Genomic DNA, 20437 nt, shown 5'->3' on the forward strand with positions numbered 1-20437 from the left:
GTGTATAGTACAATATTATTAATACGAGATCTGTTGATTTTATTCTTATCACTTTATTTCAATGTTTTAAGCGCCGACTGTATTGAAAAATATCAGTTTTACTCCATAAGGACAATTTTAAATTTCAAACAGCATAAACCTCTTATTTTGCAATCATGGAAGATTTTTCTTGAGTAAACAATACATTTTTTATCTAAAAATGTTTGGATTTATAATAATCATATCTTGAAAACAAGACATATACCACAATCCTACTTCAAAACAGGAGACAGTTAGTGTTTAGTTTTAAAATTATTTGTATGGGTTAACATTTAAAGTCGTAAAGTGAAATAGTTGCTCTTGACACAAGTTCTTCACAAATAAAAGACAATTTAGAATATTATTCGCTATTAAACGAATTTTCGTTTAATCAAATCTTTGTTCTTCCAGTTTATTAAGTTTTACATTTCTCAACTTCTAACCAACTTTTATTCTGTTCTATAGGTAACAAAGAGGATCTAGCGGGTCTGCAGAGGAGATGGTGTTGTCTTATTGGCGCTCTAGTATCTCTGTCCTTCATCACTCTACTCTCGACCTCGATATTTTCGCTGAGCAGCTTCCATAGCAACAGCCCACCCCCTCCGCCCACCGTGATGACCACCCTCGAGGAAACGTCCAGTAAGTTGCAGTGTGTTCTACTTCAAAACTCTTTCAGCATGCTTTCCATATATAAAAATTATAGACTTTACGCACAGTATATGTCTCATTAATGTATATTAATGTATATATCTCATGAAAATAATTTTAGGCTTTAAATTAATGTATAAAGCAGTAGTATGTGACACCATGTGTTGCATAAAAAGCTTCGCAGAGATTGCATGCATAATTTCAAGTCTATAACTCAGATCATACTTGAGATGTTCTGCGGGCAGAAAAATACATCCTCAGCAGAAAATCAAGATAAATTTTCCCAATCTACTGTGCGTTAGGCTTTAATGCAGCTCAGCTACGAGGGTCAGTCAAATATAAACAAGACTTTTAACTTATACGTTTATTAAAGCTAAACAATACAATGATTACATGTTACTGCTTTTCTACATAGTCTCCCTCAACTCTCACACACTTTTCCCAGCGTGAGGATAGCTTATGGATCCCTTCTTCATAAAAGATTTGAGGTTGTGTCTTGAACCGATTGCACACAAATTCCTGTACTTCCTCATCACTTTCAAAACGGTTTCCACCAAGTGCTTCTTTGAGAGGACCAAAGAGGTGAAAGTCACATGGAGACAAATCTGGGCTGTAGGGAGGATGTTCCAATGTTTCCCAATGAATTTGGCGAAATTTCTCTTGGGTCAAGGCAGCTGTGTGAGGCCTAGCATTGTCATGAAGCAAAATGACATCTCTGATTGGCTGATTACGCCTTTTGTTCCGAAAGGCTGCTTTTGCTTGCTCAAGAAGTTGACAGTAATAAGCAGCGTTCACAGTACGACGTTCGTGTAAAAAACAATAAGCAAAGTCAATAAGCAAAACGCCTTTGCAGTCAAAAAAGATGGTGGCAAGAACTTTCCCAGCAGACAACCGTGTTTTGGCTTTCACAGGGTGAGTTTCGTCTTTCCTTCGCCACTCCATTGACGCCATTTTGGATTCGGGAGTGTAGTGATGGACCCACGTTTCATCACAGGTTATTATGCGATTTAAAAAACCATTCCCCTCTCTCTCAAGCCGATTCAAAAGCCTTTGGCGAATGTCTCTCCGGGTTTGTTTTTGATCGAGAGTCAGAAGCCGAGGGACCCCATGACTAATTTCCACTTCACTGGCAATTTCATCTATCGTTAAGCGTCGATCATTTTCAAGAAGTTCATGAACAGCACAAATGCTCTCATTAGTCAAACTGGTCCTTGGACGCCTATTGTGACTTTCATTTTCAACTGATTCACGTCCGCCTTTGAACTTTTTAACCCAATCGTACACTTGAGAACGTGATAAAGTCTTATCCCCAAACTGAGTTGTCAGTCTAACAAAAATTTCACTTGGTTTAACACCTTCGTTTGTCAAGAACTTAATAATAATTCGTTGCGCAACTGCAGGTACAACCTCTTGTTCATACATGGCTACAATGACAAACAAAACAGCACTGAGAACGCATTGTTGCAGCTTTCCCCCTCTCCAAGGCTGCCCCCTACCACTACTGCAACATGGCTACCTGCTACAACCTGGACGTTGGGTATAGTAATAAAAGTCCTGTTTATATTTGACTGACCCTCGTATTTATCCCATGGAAGGACCAATAGATGGTACCATTATACAACTTATTCTGATGTATGTAGAAATGAAGTTCGTGCAAAATTAAGTCAGTACGTTTTCGAGGTATTGTGCGGGCGACAGACAGATAGAACTGAACGTTTCCCAATCCCTTGATTAATAGGCTTCGTAATGGTACATATAACAAAATTATACAAATATAGTATTCGAGGTAACTGAGCCAAAACAGTTTTTTTAAGGAAATTTAGTTTAAATTATTTTTTTTAAAGAAACCTTTTGTTATTATTGGTGTTCCTATTTTTCAGAAGGGCTTCCCGTTCCATAATTTCTAATTTAAAACTATCAACAATGATTTCACTACTTGAAATACAAGTGAAATACAAACAAGTTTGATACGTGCGTCAATAATATCTCTCAGACGTCACGTCAATAATATCTCTCAGACTTCACGTCAATAATATCCCTCAGACGTCAAGTCAATAATATCTCTCAGACGTCACGTCAATAATATCTCTCAGACGTCACGTCAATAATATCTCTCAGACGTCACGTCAATAATATCTCTCAGACGTCACGTCAATAATATCTCTCAGACGTCACGTCAATAATATCTCTCAGACGTCACGTCAATAATATCTCTCAGACTTCACGTCAATAATATCTGTCAGACGTCAAGTCAATAATATCTCTCAGACGTCACGTCAATAATATCTCTCAGACGTCACGTCAATAATATCTCTCAGACGTCACGTCAATAATATCTCTCAGACGTCAAGTCAATAATATCTCTCAGACGTCAAGTCAATAATATCTCTCAGACGTCACGTCAATAATATCTCTCAGACGTCACGTCAATAATATCTCTCAGACGTCACGATCTTAACGACCAGCTGACTTCCAGAATGTTTTAAAATTGCTATCACTGTATTTATGTCTAAGGTAGAGGACGACAATCTATTATATTTCCACATTAGAATATTTTAGTGAAAAGGATATTTTAATAGTTTTAATTGAATTAATGAAAAGGCTAAACTTGAGTTAAAAATTTAAAGAAAATGTGATATAAACGTAAAACATTATTGATCAGTTTTCTTTTTAGCTACTCAAGTAACTTAATCCAAATGTTTTGAAGTGATGTTGAATTATCTTACATTAAAGGAAATTCGTTTTGAAATTTCGACGATAAATATTAATTACGTAATAAAAACTTTATTACTGTGAACCCAATCGTACTTTTAAAATGAACAATATCGAAAAACGTATATATATATATATATATATATATATATATATATATATATATATATATATATATATATATACGTATATATACTTTAAACAGTTATAGCAAAAGTTGACATTTGAAGGGGTCGGGGGAAGAAAGAGATAAGTCCACTTTTGAAAATTTTTCAGGAACAGCAGTTTACGATATCTAAACCTAAGTACACAACTGTTTTCACGTAAAATAAAGAGTTAAAGCCGGTTTTTTATGTTATAAGTTATATGAAACATTATACTTGCGCAAAAAGTGCATAAAATCTTTGTTAAATACTTTTTGTTATTTATGAAATATTTTACATATACTGGGGGAAATAAGGGGATATGTACAACGGACTTATCTCTTTCATTCCCCAGTTGTTGTTCATAAATGACTAGACCATGCACTTTCAAAGCAGAACTTAATTTTATTGTTACATTATTATAAAATAAGATACATTTAAAAAAGAAAACATCCTAAAGAAGTTTTTTTTTTTTCACTTTTACTTATATTTCAACTTCCTGAATATGTCCTGTGCCTCTGGACCACAAAACTTTGATAAGTGCTGCAGGTCAGCATACTTAGCCGCACTTATGGGAAGTGGCCCTGAAACATAGCACATACCTCCTAAGTGCTGTAAAATTATGGAGTAGTTTTTTAATGTTTATATTATTGACAATTTAATTTTAAATTTTAAAACTTCAAAGGCCGTTTACAGAATTTAGTTTAGTTACATCATTTATCTAGGATACAAAGAAATACAAAATATTGTATTAAAATAGTAACTCACCATTGTAGCTAGCCTCAGGCAGTGTGAATTCAGCTGCAAGATTCTTTGATTGATTCCTCTTTATTATTCCTGTAGATTCCCAAGCTCCATGATATGTGTGCCGATAAAACATGTTTTCAAAGCTCTTATCATCAAACATAATCTCCCTTATTGGCCTAATTTTGAATTCTCTCTTTGCATAAAATGATTCGAGATGTTTGGTCCAACTCATAAAAATACACTTTGTAGCTGGATTTTGGTCATCGATTGGATCAATGGAGTTTACAACGAACGGAGTTGGTTTCCTTCTAGCTGCCTCAAAATGTTCTTGCCAATCTTTTTGTGTTTCCAACCACGCTTTAGGGTTTAGAAGAGCCATGTGCCTGTCGCAGTCGAGGTAACTGTGACCACGAATAGGGTATGTTACTGTGACACTTGTAAACCGCTTCTCAAAATGTACAAGGTAGTGAAGAAATCTGAACATTGTAAAATTCTTATTTTGGCCTCCACAGGCATCGGAGAATATGTGAAGCTTTTTTACATTCATTGATAAGTGATTGTAAAGAAAGTCGTGTACAAGAGAGCAAACATCATCGCTTCCTTTTTCCCTGCTGCTTCAGTAAACAAGTAAAATATTGATTCACCTGTTGACAAGATTGTTATGTTGAAAACATACAAAGACAATTGTCGCTTATAATAAACGTCATTCGTCGAGACATTTGGGATGGGCAGGTTGCGTCCAAAATCAATACAAATTGCTTCTTCTTGTGGATTTTTTCTACACATCTTTGTCACAGCTCTTTTCCTATTATAAAAAGCATCTGCTTTTCTTTTGTGCAAAGTTAGTTCAGTTTGTATTTTCCCTACTTCTTTTTGTAGCTCATCTCTTTGATTTAAATCACTACAATTATTTATTTCCAATTCAATGGAACTAACTTTTGAGTTTAGCTCATCGCAAGCCGAGCAAGTGTCTATACGTGGATATCCAAATCCAATGTTGAACTCTTTGCAAAAAATCTCATTATACTTGTCAAAAGATACTTTAACTTGGGGGTTTTTCTCTTGGAAAAATCTGTGCATTTTTGTAACATTGAGGTTTTGGTCAAGGTAAACTTTTTTGGTGTCCCTCAGCCCATAGTGAGAGTTTCTAGATGAGAATGACGTAATATGAGTGCGAATCTTGTCTAAAACTTCATCACTAATTTTATGTGGGCGGTTCTCATGTTTTCCTCTTCTATTTTTTGGGCTGAATCCAGTGTCTTTTAATGCAGCAGCAATACGCTCAACTCTCTTTTTACCTATTCCATGAAATGACACAAACGCCTTTTTACATACATCATACTCTTTTGTTTCACCTTCAATTCGCCCCCTTACTCTGTACTTGTAAGTAGCTTCATTTTTTCTCTTCAGGTTTCCTATTCCGTCGACGAGCAACAGGTACAACAGAGATTAGCCCGGATAAGTAGGAGTCTTGTTCGTCAGAGCTAGCCATCAAGTTAAAGGCATTTAGGACTGATTTTTTTGCATCGTCTGGCACTCTCTCAAAACATTTTAACCTACAATGGCAGTCTTCTCCTAACTCATGACTCGATAAGTTAATTTTTTTCATTACATCAGAAATTCTTCCAAAGGCTTTTCTTTTTCTACTTCCCCTACTCACCCCATTACCTTCATCAACATCAATGTTTTCCATGTCACTATACTTATAATTTGTACTTATATAACCTACCAACACTTCACTCAACACAATCACTATACAAAACAAAATCTGAATTGAAAAAAAAACACTTCACAACACCATAAGGAAATATACTAATTGAAATTCACACAATAATTATCTTATCAACTGTTCTGCAAGAAAGCAAGCAACAAACTAAGAATATTGTCCATAAAAAGACAAGTCCCAACCAGTCTGTGGCGCAGAGGACCATGGGAAATCCAAATGAGCGCGAGGACTGATCCCTTTATTGCAACTTCGTAGTTCGTTTCATGGACTGATCTCTTTCTTTGCCCTTAGACCGTGGACTGATCCCTTTCTTTGCCCTGAGCGTAATTATTTATTTATTTTTTTCTGGTGGACTGGTCCCGTTTATTGCACAAGAAATCATCATAAATGTGTATTTGCTACCTAAGAATAAAGTGGCATTGATATCTCTAATTTGAAAAAACATGGACTTATCCCCTTTTTCCCTCGACCCCTTCATTTTGAGTATGCTGATTATTATATATTTTGATTAGGAATATTGAATTATATATTTTACTTATACATTTCAATCAATACTTTGACTCGAGCTATTAAGAAGATATAGATAAATAAATATTCAACATTTATTTTTAAATGAAATCGGATACACAAGTATATAAAATCTATAACTTCGAAGTGTTAATTGCTCAACAGCTTTGAACAAAGTGATTAATAAGTTGTTGAATTTTCTAAATATTAAATTTGAGTATCTGAATGCGAGACAAATTTAGGTACAAGATTAAAGAGTTGTAGTACCTCTGCAAGTGTGACGTGTGTGTGAGAGAGAGAGAATGAGGAAAGTCTTCTACAATATTGTTGCTTGTTGCCGAGTCACAAGGCTTAGTTATACCGCGGTTTTATCGCGTAGCGGTTTCATAACACAGGATGAATATTCTGTAAAATAATTATGAGCAAAATATTTACAATACTAGTCATTGTTATGTTCGTAAACTTATAGTCCACTCATTTAATAAAACATCAGTATTATTTCGTGATTTCTCAGTTCTAACAAAGGAACGTAAATATATTAATCTAGGTTCCGAACCTACCAATAGGACGAACTTTACAAGTTTACTATCACTTTAAAATTAGTTGAGTAATTATCAATTTTCAAAACACTTCAGATCGTAGATTGTTATTCGAAGTATCTTTATCAAAAGCACTTACAAAATCATTCAAAATTCGAGAAGCTAAGTAGTTAACAAAGACAGCACACTTAGACTCGTACAACTATACCTAGAAATAAAACTAAAACTGTACCAAACTATATGTTCTTGAAACTAGGTTATAGTAGTCTATTTATTAAGTTTCATTCGCAAGTTTATTTTTATTACATGATTTGATCATATCATCACTTTTTAAAATGCTCGTTTAGAATAAAATATTGAAATAACCAATTAAAAAACATTCAAATGTATGCCGTGAAAAATAAACAAATATTATGGATTTATTATGATACTAACTTGTGGCATTTAGAAGTTAAGAGGTCACAAAAGCGACGTACTTGTACTTCCATACATTTGAGGTTTATTTGGCTAAATACTGGTGTAAATTCAAAATCAAATAATTTCTTAATAGATTTTAATATAAAAAGTAATTTAAGACTCCTTTAAGTCTTAAAATACGAAAATAAGGAAGAAGAGATAATTTATTGAGAGGTTGTAGTATATTCTGTGTAAACATTTTATTAAAATTATACATATATTAAGTGTAACCGTTGTAATAAATAATCCAAGAAAGAGATAGGGACCCAATCATATCAGCGTTAAATTTTATCAGTGAAAGAGTCCTTCCGTTATAAGAAAAATTAATCAAATTATTATTATGAAATATCACATTTTTTGAAGGATTTAAAACGATAAGAATAATTTAACTGTTAAATGAGTAAACATTTCTGAAAGGTTAAAATGATTCCAGGAGGAGTAACAATAATTTTATTTTGTCCAACAAGTTGGCGAGAAAGTAATACTATGAGTATTATTATTAAAATAAAATGATCCTGAAAAAGGCCAAGGACTTAACTTACAAATTTTGAATGTAATTCGAAGTATATAACTAGAAGAAAAATATTATATAAAACGGAAAAAAATATTTGTTTTCATCCAAATTACGTTACAAATTAAATTACTAATATAAATAAATCAACAATAGTCCTTTAATTAAATTAAGTTCAAACATCGACGTAATATGGTAACTAATGAAATAAACGGATAACTAATTAAATAGCAGACCTGTCTAAATGAACATTAGTTAAGAACTGATACGTGCATGTGTAAATTTATAGTATACATTATTTGTTGAAATAATCTATTGTGTTTGCTACGAAATCACATTTTGATTTCTGAACTAGTAATCACCAGAATTATATTAAACAAATCATAAAGAATTCATAGGTTGCATTTTGTAGTAGTAGTAGTAAAATACATTTTTGTGTTACTTAGTACTTGAAACAGATTATTGCAGACTGTCTTTTTTAGTAGATCCTTTAGGGGTTTTGGGCAAACCTAAAACCTAAACCGAGATTATTGTTTAAAAAATAGTGAAATATTTTTAAACGCTATTGTGATAATTGTTGGCACCATGGTCCATCTGCTATAAAGTGTTAGATCCAAGAAAAATTGTAATTATAAATACAGAATATTTTTGTTAAGAACATGAACGGTACTTGCAAATAATATAAAAGTCGTGCAATGTTAAAAGCAACTAAAGGGTTAAAATATTTCTAAGACTTTACAAAATCACTAAACCGTTTCACAGACATTTTCGATTAATTTCAATATTGTCCTCAAAGTGGTAAAGTAATAAATAGGAAACCATTGTAGAGCCAAGAGTTACATGGTTCAGGATCCCCGAGTACTGGGCGCTCACTGTTCACTCTTGGCACAAGTTGTAGTTACGCTGCTGGCAGCTGGTTTTCCCGCATCGGCCGAGTCAAGGTCTCTTGTATGGCAGACAGGAAGGTGCAGGACAAATACCACTCACTGAACTCACATGCTACAATCATGATCTAAATTAATTAAAGCATAATTTTGTTTGCGAATGTTCGTAACTGCATGTTTGTTTGTTGAAGAGTTAACCGACTTTAAACGAATTTAAAATTTAAATTTAATGAACTAAAAGTCATTTTTGCTCTAGTGTATTGTTTCATTCAAGGACGGAACCACCAGCCAGATGTCGTACAGTTATACTGGTCTTGTACCATAACTTTGTCAAGTATGGATCTTAACCTGAACTAAGTGAAATAAAGTAGTAAGTAAACGTGTTATATGCATTTTATCATCCACTTCTTTCTACGCTGTGTTAGAGCGAAGATATACTGAGATAACTGTAAATATTCCTAGTGTACGGTGTTAATGTTATATTATTCAAAACGTACTCCTAGTACATCTAAAGGTAATATTATCTGCCAATACTCTTATCTACGAATTATATGTTTGTATACACTTATAACAACATCTGAGACACCGTTTTTGACAGGATTTCCGTGTTAAATAACATGCGCAATTATTTTGTTGCATTACATCATGAGAAAAATGACTTGACATATTGAAAGCCATAATTGAATTATTGTAATTTATCTTTACAGGCAACATTACCTCGCTAGTCTGTAAGTGTTTCTGAATACATAACATTAACACAATCAATGAACAAGTGAGGTTGTATTTTTCTCTCATATTATTCTTCAACCTTCAAAAGCTTGACGTTTTGGTTTATTATTAAATTATTAGCAATACAATTAGTATTGTTAGAATTGCATCGCATTGTAATAACACGTAAGCAAGTAAGATAATTCTACCACAAAGAAGAAGACTAGAAACGGCAAAACAGAACTATTGCCTGTTTGTCAGTGTTGAAACTAAGATCCCTGGAGTAATAAAAAACAGAGTCAATTAATTATTAAAACCATCACAAATACCTAACGAACTTTTTGAACTAATTTTTGAATCTTGCAATGATACGACAAAGTTGTACAAAGTGATTAGTAAGTTAATGTAGGTTTTGTTTACAAGCCACACTATACAGAAGAAACGCTAAGTGGAGGGAGAACGATAATTTTAAAATTATACATTCAACAATCTTCCCTCTTTAGAGAGTATGGCAATTTTGGACGAACGCTTTTCAGACACGTGATATCAGCTCCATTTTCGGATCACAGGACTTATCACTGCAGATAAGATAACCAAGTCCTTGCAGAGATTTGGTTTAGAGTCGATAAGAAACCAAATCGGGGCTTCCACTACAAAGTATTTCTAAATGATCATTTAACATGGTACAGTCGATTTTGGGTTTGGAAATATGAATTAATGCTAAAATCGTAACTCTTTCTAAAATTATCCGCTAAAATCTGCTAAAATCTAAAATAACTTTCCTGAAATCGGCAAAAATAGACAGGTATACGTATAAAGTAGGAAATTTAGGGCATTTCGTTTTGTAAGTAGGCCCAAGTAAAATAGCGTGAAAATACGATGTTAAAGTTTTACAATATGTTCGTGTGTTATAGTTTCAGTTTATAGTTTTAATTTATTTATAGCTTAAAGAAATTGTATACTTGGGATAAAATACCATTAAAGAAAATTACTTGTTTTTTAAGATTTGTTTCTTAAATAGGTAATGTTTTATAAATATAAAACATGTCACTCCTTGCAGCTATAATTCATGTAGGCTACATAATGTAAAAATTTAACATTTTTGTATTTAGTGAAGTTATCTTAAAGTGCTTCGACAATAAGAAATACTTTCTAAGCCCAAACTCGACTGAATAAGATAAAATAGGCTTTATAGCCTACCGTCAATTCAATCTAAATTCAGGTCTTATGGTTATTGTGACATGTTTCGAAGGTTACCCTCCATCATCAGACGTCAGTAGCCGTGGTGGTGGATTGCTCTTTCATAAAATTAAAATTACACAACACAACACAATATACTGTACATACAAATAAATAAATATCACTCGCTCATAGACATAAACACGATCACGGGTGATGTTTCCTGTAGGATATCTTCAAACCTGTCACCGTAATCTTATGGCCACATGAATTTGGATTAAATTAATAGGATATAAAACCTATTTTATTTTAGTCATTAAAATCGATCTTGGGCTAACAACAATTAATTAAAAACTCGATTTCACCACATTAACCTTGTTTTTATTGTAAATGTTCAAAGGCAAGTTTAATTTGAAATTGAGTGACAACAGACTTCTCCTTCCACAATGTGAGGTCAAACGTTCAAGGTCGCGGAAAGCTTCATAATACGGGTTCTTCTCAACAATAAGTGTTTTCATAATCCTCGAACACTACTCGATATGTTTTAACGATTAAATTATTCAGGTTTTTAACGATTCTCATGGTTTACAGTCGTACCGGCTGACATGGTCGGAGCCCCTAGGATCATGAGCCGGAAAGGTTGGGTGGCCCAACCCCCAGCAGAACCAATGGACAACAATACCCTGCCAGTGCAGAGAATCATAGTCTGCCACACGGCTACCGACTCCTGCCAGACCACACCCGACTGCACGTTGCAAGTGAGGTCAGTGTTATCACGAGTACAAATTAACTTATATGTGCCTCCTGGATTGGCACTAGACTATTAACATATGAGGTTACTTACCTTTCCGTCGTCAATCCAACTTATTTGTAATGACGATTGCTGAGTTTGGGAGCCTTGTCCCGTCAAACCTCGTCATCGAATCGTTAAAAAATGGACATGCTGTCAAAACAAATAAAATTACACTTAACATGAATAAACAAATAAACACAATGCACAAAATATTAAATAAAACGATTCTACTTTCTATCGAAGTATAATTTAATTTTTAAACTTAAATGCAATATAGTCACATCGCGGACTACACACTCAAGTAAATATTACAGTACAGTAACAGAATCAATTCAATAATAAGTAAACAAAAATGTACACATAGGGATATGAGAAATTTTATTTAAATCACAAATAATCCCAAGGCTTCCAAGAGTCCTTTTTTGATTTAATTTTTGTTTTAATAAACGCCTCAGTTTCATCTAATACCAATATGGTCATACATTTCCTACTGTCTATTAATACTTTAGTTAATTTTACAAACCAATTGTATTTAATACTATTGTTACATACAATAACCGAGTATATAAGATAAAACGATGAACCAAGTCGGATGGTGTGTTAACTCTGAGTCCTTCAATTTTCTAAGCTTATCTAGGAGCTAAGTTACATTTTTTATGATTTTGTTTAAAGAATATTTTAAAAGTAAAATATAAAGTTAAGTAAATTGTAAGAGTAAGCCGCTTTCATCACCATCGTCAAAACGGTTGTTTAATTTATCTTCGTTCTGAGTAAAATGGTTTTAAAGATTTTCAAATTTTATGATGGAACTAATCAATTATATACTTATTAACGCGCTTGAATTTGGGCATTTTGCACAACTAGATAATATTATTATAGAAACTTCCATGAAGTAAACAGATGGTTCAAACTATGCATAGTGCAAATCAAGATGGCAATAAAGTAAATCTTAAAATTATCAAGTTAAAAAATGTTATTTACTACATTCTTACAATACTCATTGTACTATGCACTATCTATTCGACTGATGCGCAAGATATTTATTGGACTCAGACAACTATCTTAATCATTCCGTTGTGAAAAGGTACATTGTGGTAGGGAAATTGGTCACAATATAATAAAACAATTTCATAAAATTAAAATATAAAATTATGACACTCAGTGTGGAAAATTCTTTTTAAATTTACTAAATAGATTACATTTAAAATCTGAATTCCATTCTTTTCTCAGGTATATACAGCAGTTTCATGTGGAATCCCGCAAGTGGGGAGACATCGGCTACAACTTCCTAATAGGAGGGGAAGGTGTCGTGTACGTAGGCCGAGGCTGGGACGAGATGGGCGCCCACACAAAGGGGGACAACAATGGCACTCTGGGGGTGGCCTTCATCGGGACTTACATCAACCAGTTGCCCAACGAATTGCAGATCGAGGCCTTCCACAAGCTGGTGGACGTGGGGGTTCGTATCGGCAAGATTGCCGACGACTACAAACTCCAAGCCCAGTGTCAACTGCAGGTATTGTTAAAAATATTCAATATTTTATACAACTTTAAAATATGTTAGGGGTAAAGAAGGAATATGAGTTACTGATAAGGCTCAAAATGGGTGCACATTGATCTAATATGACAATGTCATTTCATTGAATGTGTAAGTCTGAGATTGAGCATCAATATGGAATACAGGATGAGGATCATCTGTATACAATGTTAACTGTGACAACAGAGCAATGGTTACATAAATACAGCACGACTTTACAACTTACATAAGGCGTATCAGAATAACAAGAGACCTCTTCTGTCGTGGTATATAGTCGTGAGGATACAGAAGAGAATAGTTTAATAAGGAAAGGCTGACGATATGCCTATTGAGTACCACAATCGAATTAAAACTAAATAATCTGGGTTTAGCAAATCTCATAAATCGGTATACTTCCTGAGGACTTACAGTAATCACTTGCTGGAGGTATATAATAGTGATGTGTGATAAACTGATCCTCAATTTCTCAGCAATATGCGTATCTCTCAACGAAATGCAGTCATGTTGAAGAAAACGATAGTAGACTATCGTTCAAGTCTTGTGGTTTTCAGAATATAGGAAGGAGCATCGACTAATAACTTATGAATTACGGTATTTCATAAACCTCATCCTGGAGGTATAACTCAACGTTTTGAGGATTGGAATCTATCCTCTTCGTCAGGTAAGGGAGTAAGTATTAATCCATACAAACATAATTTTCTTTCTCTACTTTTCTTCTCTCAATTCTTTATTTTTGTATGTTTTATTACCCCCTCCCACCTGACGAAGAGAATATATTCCAATATTATACCTCTTGTATAACTATGGCAAATGTCCGAAATCCTGTTAACCTTTCAAAGAGCAGATTACAAATAGCAACATTGGCGTATTGCTATGAAACGGAAAGAGAAATTTAGACGAGACTTGTCCATGTCACTTGCTCAAATTTTAATATACTGCCTTGGGACTATTTACACAATGCTTGTTACAAGTGGCGTATAGAAACTAGTTTGATTACATTTTTCAGTTGCTGTATTGAATCATTTCTGAACTGATGAACTGTTGAAAGTAGGTGAGGTGATTAATGACGTTATTGATAAGGGGATTGTAGAAATTTTAGAAAGAAGAACAAGATGAGAATTGAAGATTAGAAAGCACAAAGAGACGAATATGGGGCATTCCTGAGATAGCTGTTGAGGATTGTATGGGATTAGGTTTAAAACCTTAATTAAAATTGAAATAGAGAACAACGGTGACGCTGCAAGGAAGACACTGAACTAGAAATAAATCATTTTAGGAAGCTAGTAAATGTTTAAACGGGGTCAGAAGCGAGTCACATGTGGTCATGTATCCTGTGACCAGCTGGACAGTGATATAAGCAGACCTTGGAAGGTCGTGGCTTGCAACTTGCCTCTGTCTACTGTCCTGTTGCCGGATTTGGTATTTATCCTACACGTGGAAAGTTGCATGCTTTTAAATAATCGCTTTGTCAAGCTACTTGTAAAAAATAATTGTCTTTGAATCCTTCTTATGAGAAAGCAAGCATGTGGGACAAGTGTGCTTGTACATTTCCTGTTGATAGTTGTAATGTTAAAAATGTGTGCATAACAAAATATATGAACATAAACAGGACATGACTTCAGAACATTAGACCGTCAGTCACTAGCTTTTGCAAAAGTCACACACAACTACCTGAAGTTCCTAGCACACTATTCTTTATTTTTATATAGACCTATACTTTATATTACATTATTGCATTTAGATACTAAGAAATGTATATATTTCAGTAACTTTCAGCAATTTTTTGACAGTTTACATTGATTTTTATATCAACTTCTAAAAATTTAATAAATATGATAAAGGATATTGTATATTTCTATTAGGTTTTACTAAACAAAACCACAATTATTTGTTGATATTACTTTATGGTGTATTGATGATTTTGTATTTGATGCTGTATTATAGATATCTAACATTTCATTTTTCTTATACAACTGTCATAACTGAAAATATTGTCTATTGTTGATCACGTTGTTTTTCAAGAACAGTGTTATTGGTTACAGTATGTGACCTACGTGTAATTGGAGTTTTGTAATGTTATAGGTGACTGCTGCCCCGGGGCTGATGTTGGCGCAGAACATGAAGTCCTGGCCACACTTCGACACTTCCCTGAAGATCAGATGTACTGACGGCGGTGTGTCCTAAAAAGATAATTTGGAGTTCCGAGTATTTTAGGATTTTGGCCGCCCTTCACAATTATCTACAATTTAGAGCTGAAACTCTTCTTACATGAAAAAGATCTCTTATCTAGAGTTTATGCTCTTCAGAAGACCTGGCTCTGGTAACATCTGAGAGCTTAGAATATGTGATGGCGGCTGTGTTAACTGTAAAAGCCACTTACATACTACTAACCGTCTCACTACAGTAGAGGATACGTTAGGTGGTTTTGAATGCTATAGAACCTCCAAGAAAGGTTTATTGCAGCTTACTGTTATAAAACTACTTCATCGTAGCGTATGGTTAGGGCTGCGGTTCTCTAACCAAAGGGGCACAGGTCGATTTTCTGAGGAGATTGCAAATGGGTTGATTTTTTCACTTAGGAAGTTTTAGTACAATCAAAATGGTATTGGTGTAAAAAGAATCTCCTAAAAATAACAAGGAAAGACCAAAATGTTTCCAATCCGAATATTTAAAGGTAAATTTGCTTGAATTCTTTAATTATTGCTCTTGGCGTTAACTTGTGTTATTTACAACGTAGAAAGAACTCCTTTAAAACCCAAATTAGGTGCGATAATATGTTCAATGAATCATAATATAACAAAATAGTCGCTGCGGTTTTTTCATACATATTCTTGAACTATCTAAAATTCATTTGTTTAACCCAAGACTAATATCAACAAGACTACCGAATTATTTATAACCGGTTTACTCACACATTATTTTGAAATAATGTTAATGATAGACCTCGAGCTAATTAGGGAGGCACTTAGTGTTCTTCTTCCAGAGGTCTTAAAATTTTAAACAATTGTAATTGAAATTATACACCATGATCAGAAGAGAGCCAAGCGTGAAAGCTTTCTGTTTCTCCCTCAACGTTTCTACCACCATAAGCTAGTCAGGGTAATTTTAACAAAGGAACTGTAGCAATACTGTTCATATACACCCGAATGTGATATTAAAAGTTCAAGTAGTATAAAATGAACTGTGCACAACTAGTGCAACGAAGACGCTTCATTACATGTAATAAAAAGATTATGAAAATAACCAAGAGGGGTAACTGATATCGACGCGTTGAGGACAAGTGTGATGTGTATCCCTCCTCATATCGATGGTGATTTAAAGGTGCCCTGAACGATATTTTTATTACACATTCCACTTTTCTTATTTAGAAAATAATAATGGATTAATTTCCACTTGTAACTATATAACGCCATATTGACGATCAATGATTATATTTTATATCACAAAAAAAGTACATAACATTTATCCATATCACAAAAATGTGTAAAAGTTTTTATAGTTTTAAATATTTCATTCAATTTTTGATTGAAATATAATAAGGGTTATATTATATTGTATTTAACTTTTATAATTTGTCAATAAATCGTCTTAGATAGTTTGGACAAGGTCCAATCTTTTTGTAAATATGTAAATAAAGAGGATAACGTGTAATAGTTTCCCGCAGAGTAAACATAGGACCTAGTGTGGGATGTTATGTAATAAATAACATTCTCTACGATGTAAATATTATATTTAGCAATACCTCATAAGAGTGTACACAATTTAAAATGTTACTTTACTCTATAATTTGTCTAAGATCTGAATAAATGGCTAGTACTTTTATCTCTACGATTTATTACGAAGATCCTCATGTTACATGTATTAGAAGGTTTAGTCCTTCGAGAGTACACTGTAAAACCTACAAGTTATACTCAAGAACCGAGAGTGGAGTGAAACGAACTTGTGTTATATCCTACAAGAACAATTTTACACTTATTTCTGATCGTAGAATTATGGGGTATTTAGAATTTAAAGATACGATAATACGCATCAAACGCTTTCAGTTCTTCTGGTAACGAGTATGCTATTTAAAATTGTATTGATGAATACTAAAAGGGTTTGAGACTTTTGCCTGAACAAACAATAAAAATACAGAAGAAACTAAAAAGCGCTTAGATGCATATTTATAATTTAAAATCAACTACCTCCCGTAGTTCTATCTCTAAACATAATGCTGTAAAAGTTTCAAGTACAGTCAGCTCCTAAAATGAATTTTCTTCATAACAAAGACCGCGCTCAATGTTCTGGTAGCAACGGAACAAAAACCACGGCATAGCATTGTGCCATGTTTCATTATTGGCGTAGGTATTGTTTTCTTCAAAGTTTACAATAAATGAAAAAGTATATAAATGCATACTACATATATTGCAAGTTTTTAATTGACCTAGACAGAAGTTAACATATATTTTAAAATGAGCTGCCATTTGTTTGTATTGATCAGACTCAGTCAATAAAATCATAAAATAATAGGATATTTAGGTTTAAGAGCCATCATTTTTGTAAATAAAAATATATAGTGAATTCGAGATCGGTGTATTTTCTAATACTCCTAGTCACCTGTAATTTTTATTAGTATATTTTAGATCTACTTACGTTGTTCAGTTTAAAAAAATGAACTTAGAAATAAGTACTAAACATAGTAATGTAATAAAATTATTAACACAATCTATTGTTACAAGACCTCCACAGTAGCTATCAGGCTATTGACTTCCTCAATATATGTGTGCTACGTAAAAGTTTCCAACTGTCTAATGTGAATAGAAACGTGTAACTGCTATCTTGTTTCTAACCCCTATATAATTCTAGATTGTGAGGTTATGTATAAAAGAACCATAGCCATGTTGTTAATGTAAGGTTATGGAGATCTGATTGGGTTCTATCAAAGGCTAGGAACTTCTTAATCGCTATCTTATTTTAAAATCAGTAGGGAAAATCTCACAAAACTTCTTGAAAAGTAAGTCAGTACAAGGTATAAGAGAGTCAGCAAACTAAATATTAAACATCATTTTTTACTCTAATGCAGCACACGTTTTGCAATCCGTCTGCTGTAGAAAATCACCACGTGGTAATGCGTTTCCATGAATTGTAAATATTTTGCATGTTGGCATTTAGTTGTGCAAAGTAATAAATTTTAAACCATAAAATGAATTGTCTGGAGACTACTCGTCCGCCGCGCCGAGTCGTGTTTCGTGTGTTTATGACTATCAGCCTTTATCATAACACAAGTACACTTATCGATTTTGTTTTCTTGGACGAAACGTAACTTCGCGCCATTTACACCACAACTGTTGATTGTTATTAGTCTGGAATAACGCTTTCTAGATCAATTTGCTGGACCCTTTATTGAGAGAATCTGTAATACTGGAAAAGACTGTTAATGCTGAAAAATCAGATATTCCGCTTGCCCAATTTGAAACGAATAAATTCAATCAAGTCAGATTCAAGCAAGATTAGGCCCTGCACTTCACGGACAGCATCTCCGCACATATTTAAACAACACTTTTTCCAACAATCGTTTTCCTGTAGGATTACTTGGTTTATCATTAGATTACTTTGTTTGGTGTAACATCAAAGACAAGGTGTGGTAATCAAAAAGTCAACAATAAGCTTTAAACGAAGATTCTAGGAACATCATTTTATCGAGTTAAAGATTAAAGGGAGTCAGCTATTATACTGTTAACATACTCGTACATCTGATTGGAATCCACAAGAGTGCTGTTCTCTGGCATGACCCGAATGCTGAGATTGTAACACGAATCAAAAGCAACATTTATTTATATTTATATTAAACTAGTGTATGCCCATAACTTAAATTCCGTCAGACCATTTATTTATTTACTAAACACGAAAACACTTGTACAATGTTTTAAACTAAACAGATAGTCTAACCCAAAAATGAAAAATGACAGTAAGTCTTTCTGGGACAAGATATGAACCTTTCTTGCAGGCAGACTATTTGTCAGCCGTATCATTTATCTCGCGGAAGGTCACCTTCTCAAAAATCACTGATTCTAGTTTGTTCGAGCTGTCGAGTTTATCTTGCCTAAGAATCATGACAGTTCAGTATTCCAACAAGAACGTGGTGGGAACGATGGCGTTACCTCTAGGACTTCTAAAACTTCACGTCTTCGGATGTTACAGTACTTTTGCTGCAAGACACTTTTACATTATCTACAAAGCCCTAGATTTTAGGACTATATTTAAATAGATCACGAGATTATTCCAATTAGAATAAGTAAAATTCTTGTAGGCGTTTATCTAATATACATACCTTCGAGAAAATTGCATAAATTAAAGCAATCTCTCGAGATGCTGGGACCGCTATTGTCCGACCATCAAGACATGGTTATGTTTTGGAAGAGTTAGTATTATATTTTTCTTTCAATACTTAAAAAAAAATTACTATCTAATTTAAATATCGTATACAATTTTTATGACACCGCCTAAATGAAAATGATGCCTTCACAGTATACACTACAGCCTAAATTGGGTACTTGTTTTAGTAAAACTAAAAACAGGTATTACATTTATGTAATAAAAGTTATTCTAATAAGGATCAGTTCGTCTGTCAACATAAACAATGACAACTGTAACTAATACAGAGAGTGTTTCAGACCACTTGCCTCATATGTCTATTGGCTAACTGCAGAGATTTAGTTTAAAAGGATTCTCCATTAAATATGTCCTAAAGAATTTGTTTAGAATAATTGCAACTCTGTAAAAAAGAGGGTTACATATTTGAATTTCAAAACTTTCAAATTAAAAAACACGTTTAATAGTTCACAAACTTGTGAAGTTCTTTGCATTTTAATAGAGAAGAAGTTTTTTCAATATAGTGGTCTAAAGTAAATAAAACCTTGCTTTTTTGTTTTTATTGCTACTCCTGTGATGAGAGCACAAACAAAAATACAATTGTATTCAAAACTTAATGACTCAAGCTTTCAAATAATACCATGCATGGCTGTATTTTTCCATGACTCAAAACTTTAAAATGGTAACTGGGAGGATTTCCACCTCAGAATTAAAATCCGTAAATGCTGAATAATATTCACATTTAAAGTTCGTTTCTAACAAAACTGCGCCAAATAAAATGTACTTTTGAATGCCTAGTGGAAGTTTACATTGCCTTTTTACAAGTAATTAGGTAATTAAGGAGCCAAACACGTTAACAAAATACTAAAAAACCTGTATTCACTACGTCAATAAATATAAATGTAACCATGCACTCGAGCCTGGCAAAATTCTTGGCGTACACGGTACATGCGTCTGTTCGTGGATTTACATAACAGG

The 20437-nt window shown here is 33.5% G+C and overlaps 1 protein-coding gene across 1 annotated transcript in view; it reads left to right on the plus strand.

Moving 5' to 3' along the window:
• Positions 1-20437, plus strand: part of LOC124363326 — a 79426-nt gene that overhangs the window by 17790 nt on the left and 41199 nt on the right. Inside the window, exons 2-5 of the mRNA XM_046818606.1 lie at positions 484-657; positions 11370-11541; positions 12802-13087; positions 15191-15269. Coding sequence (XP_046674562.1) covers positions 484-657; positions 11370-11541; positions 12802-13087; positions 15191-15269 — 711 coding nt within the window. The remainder of the gene's footprint in view (positions 1-483; positions 658-11369; positions 11542-12801; positions 13088-15190; positions 15270-20437) is intronic.

The sequence above is a fragment of the Homalodisca vitripennis genome, chromosome 1 (genome assembly GCF_021130785.1).
Source record: "Homalodisca vitripennis isolate AUS2020 chromosome 1, UT_GWSS_2.1, whole genome shotgun sequence".
Taxonomy (NCBI): Eukaryota; Metazoa; Arthropoda; class Insecta; order Hemiptera; family Cicadellidae; genus Homalodisca; species Homalodisca vitripennis.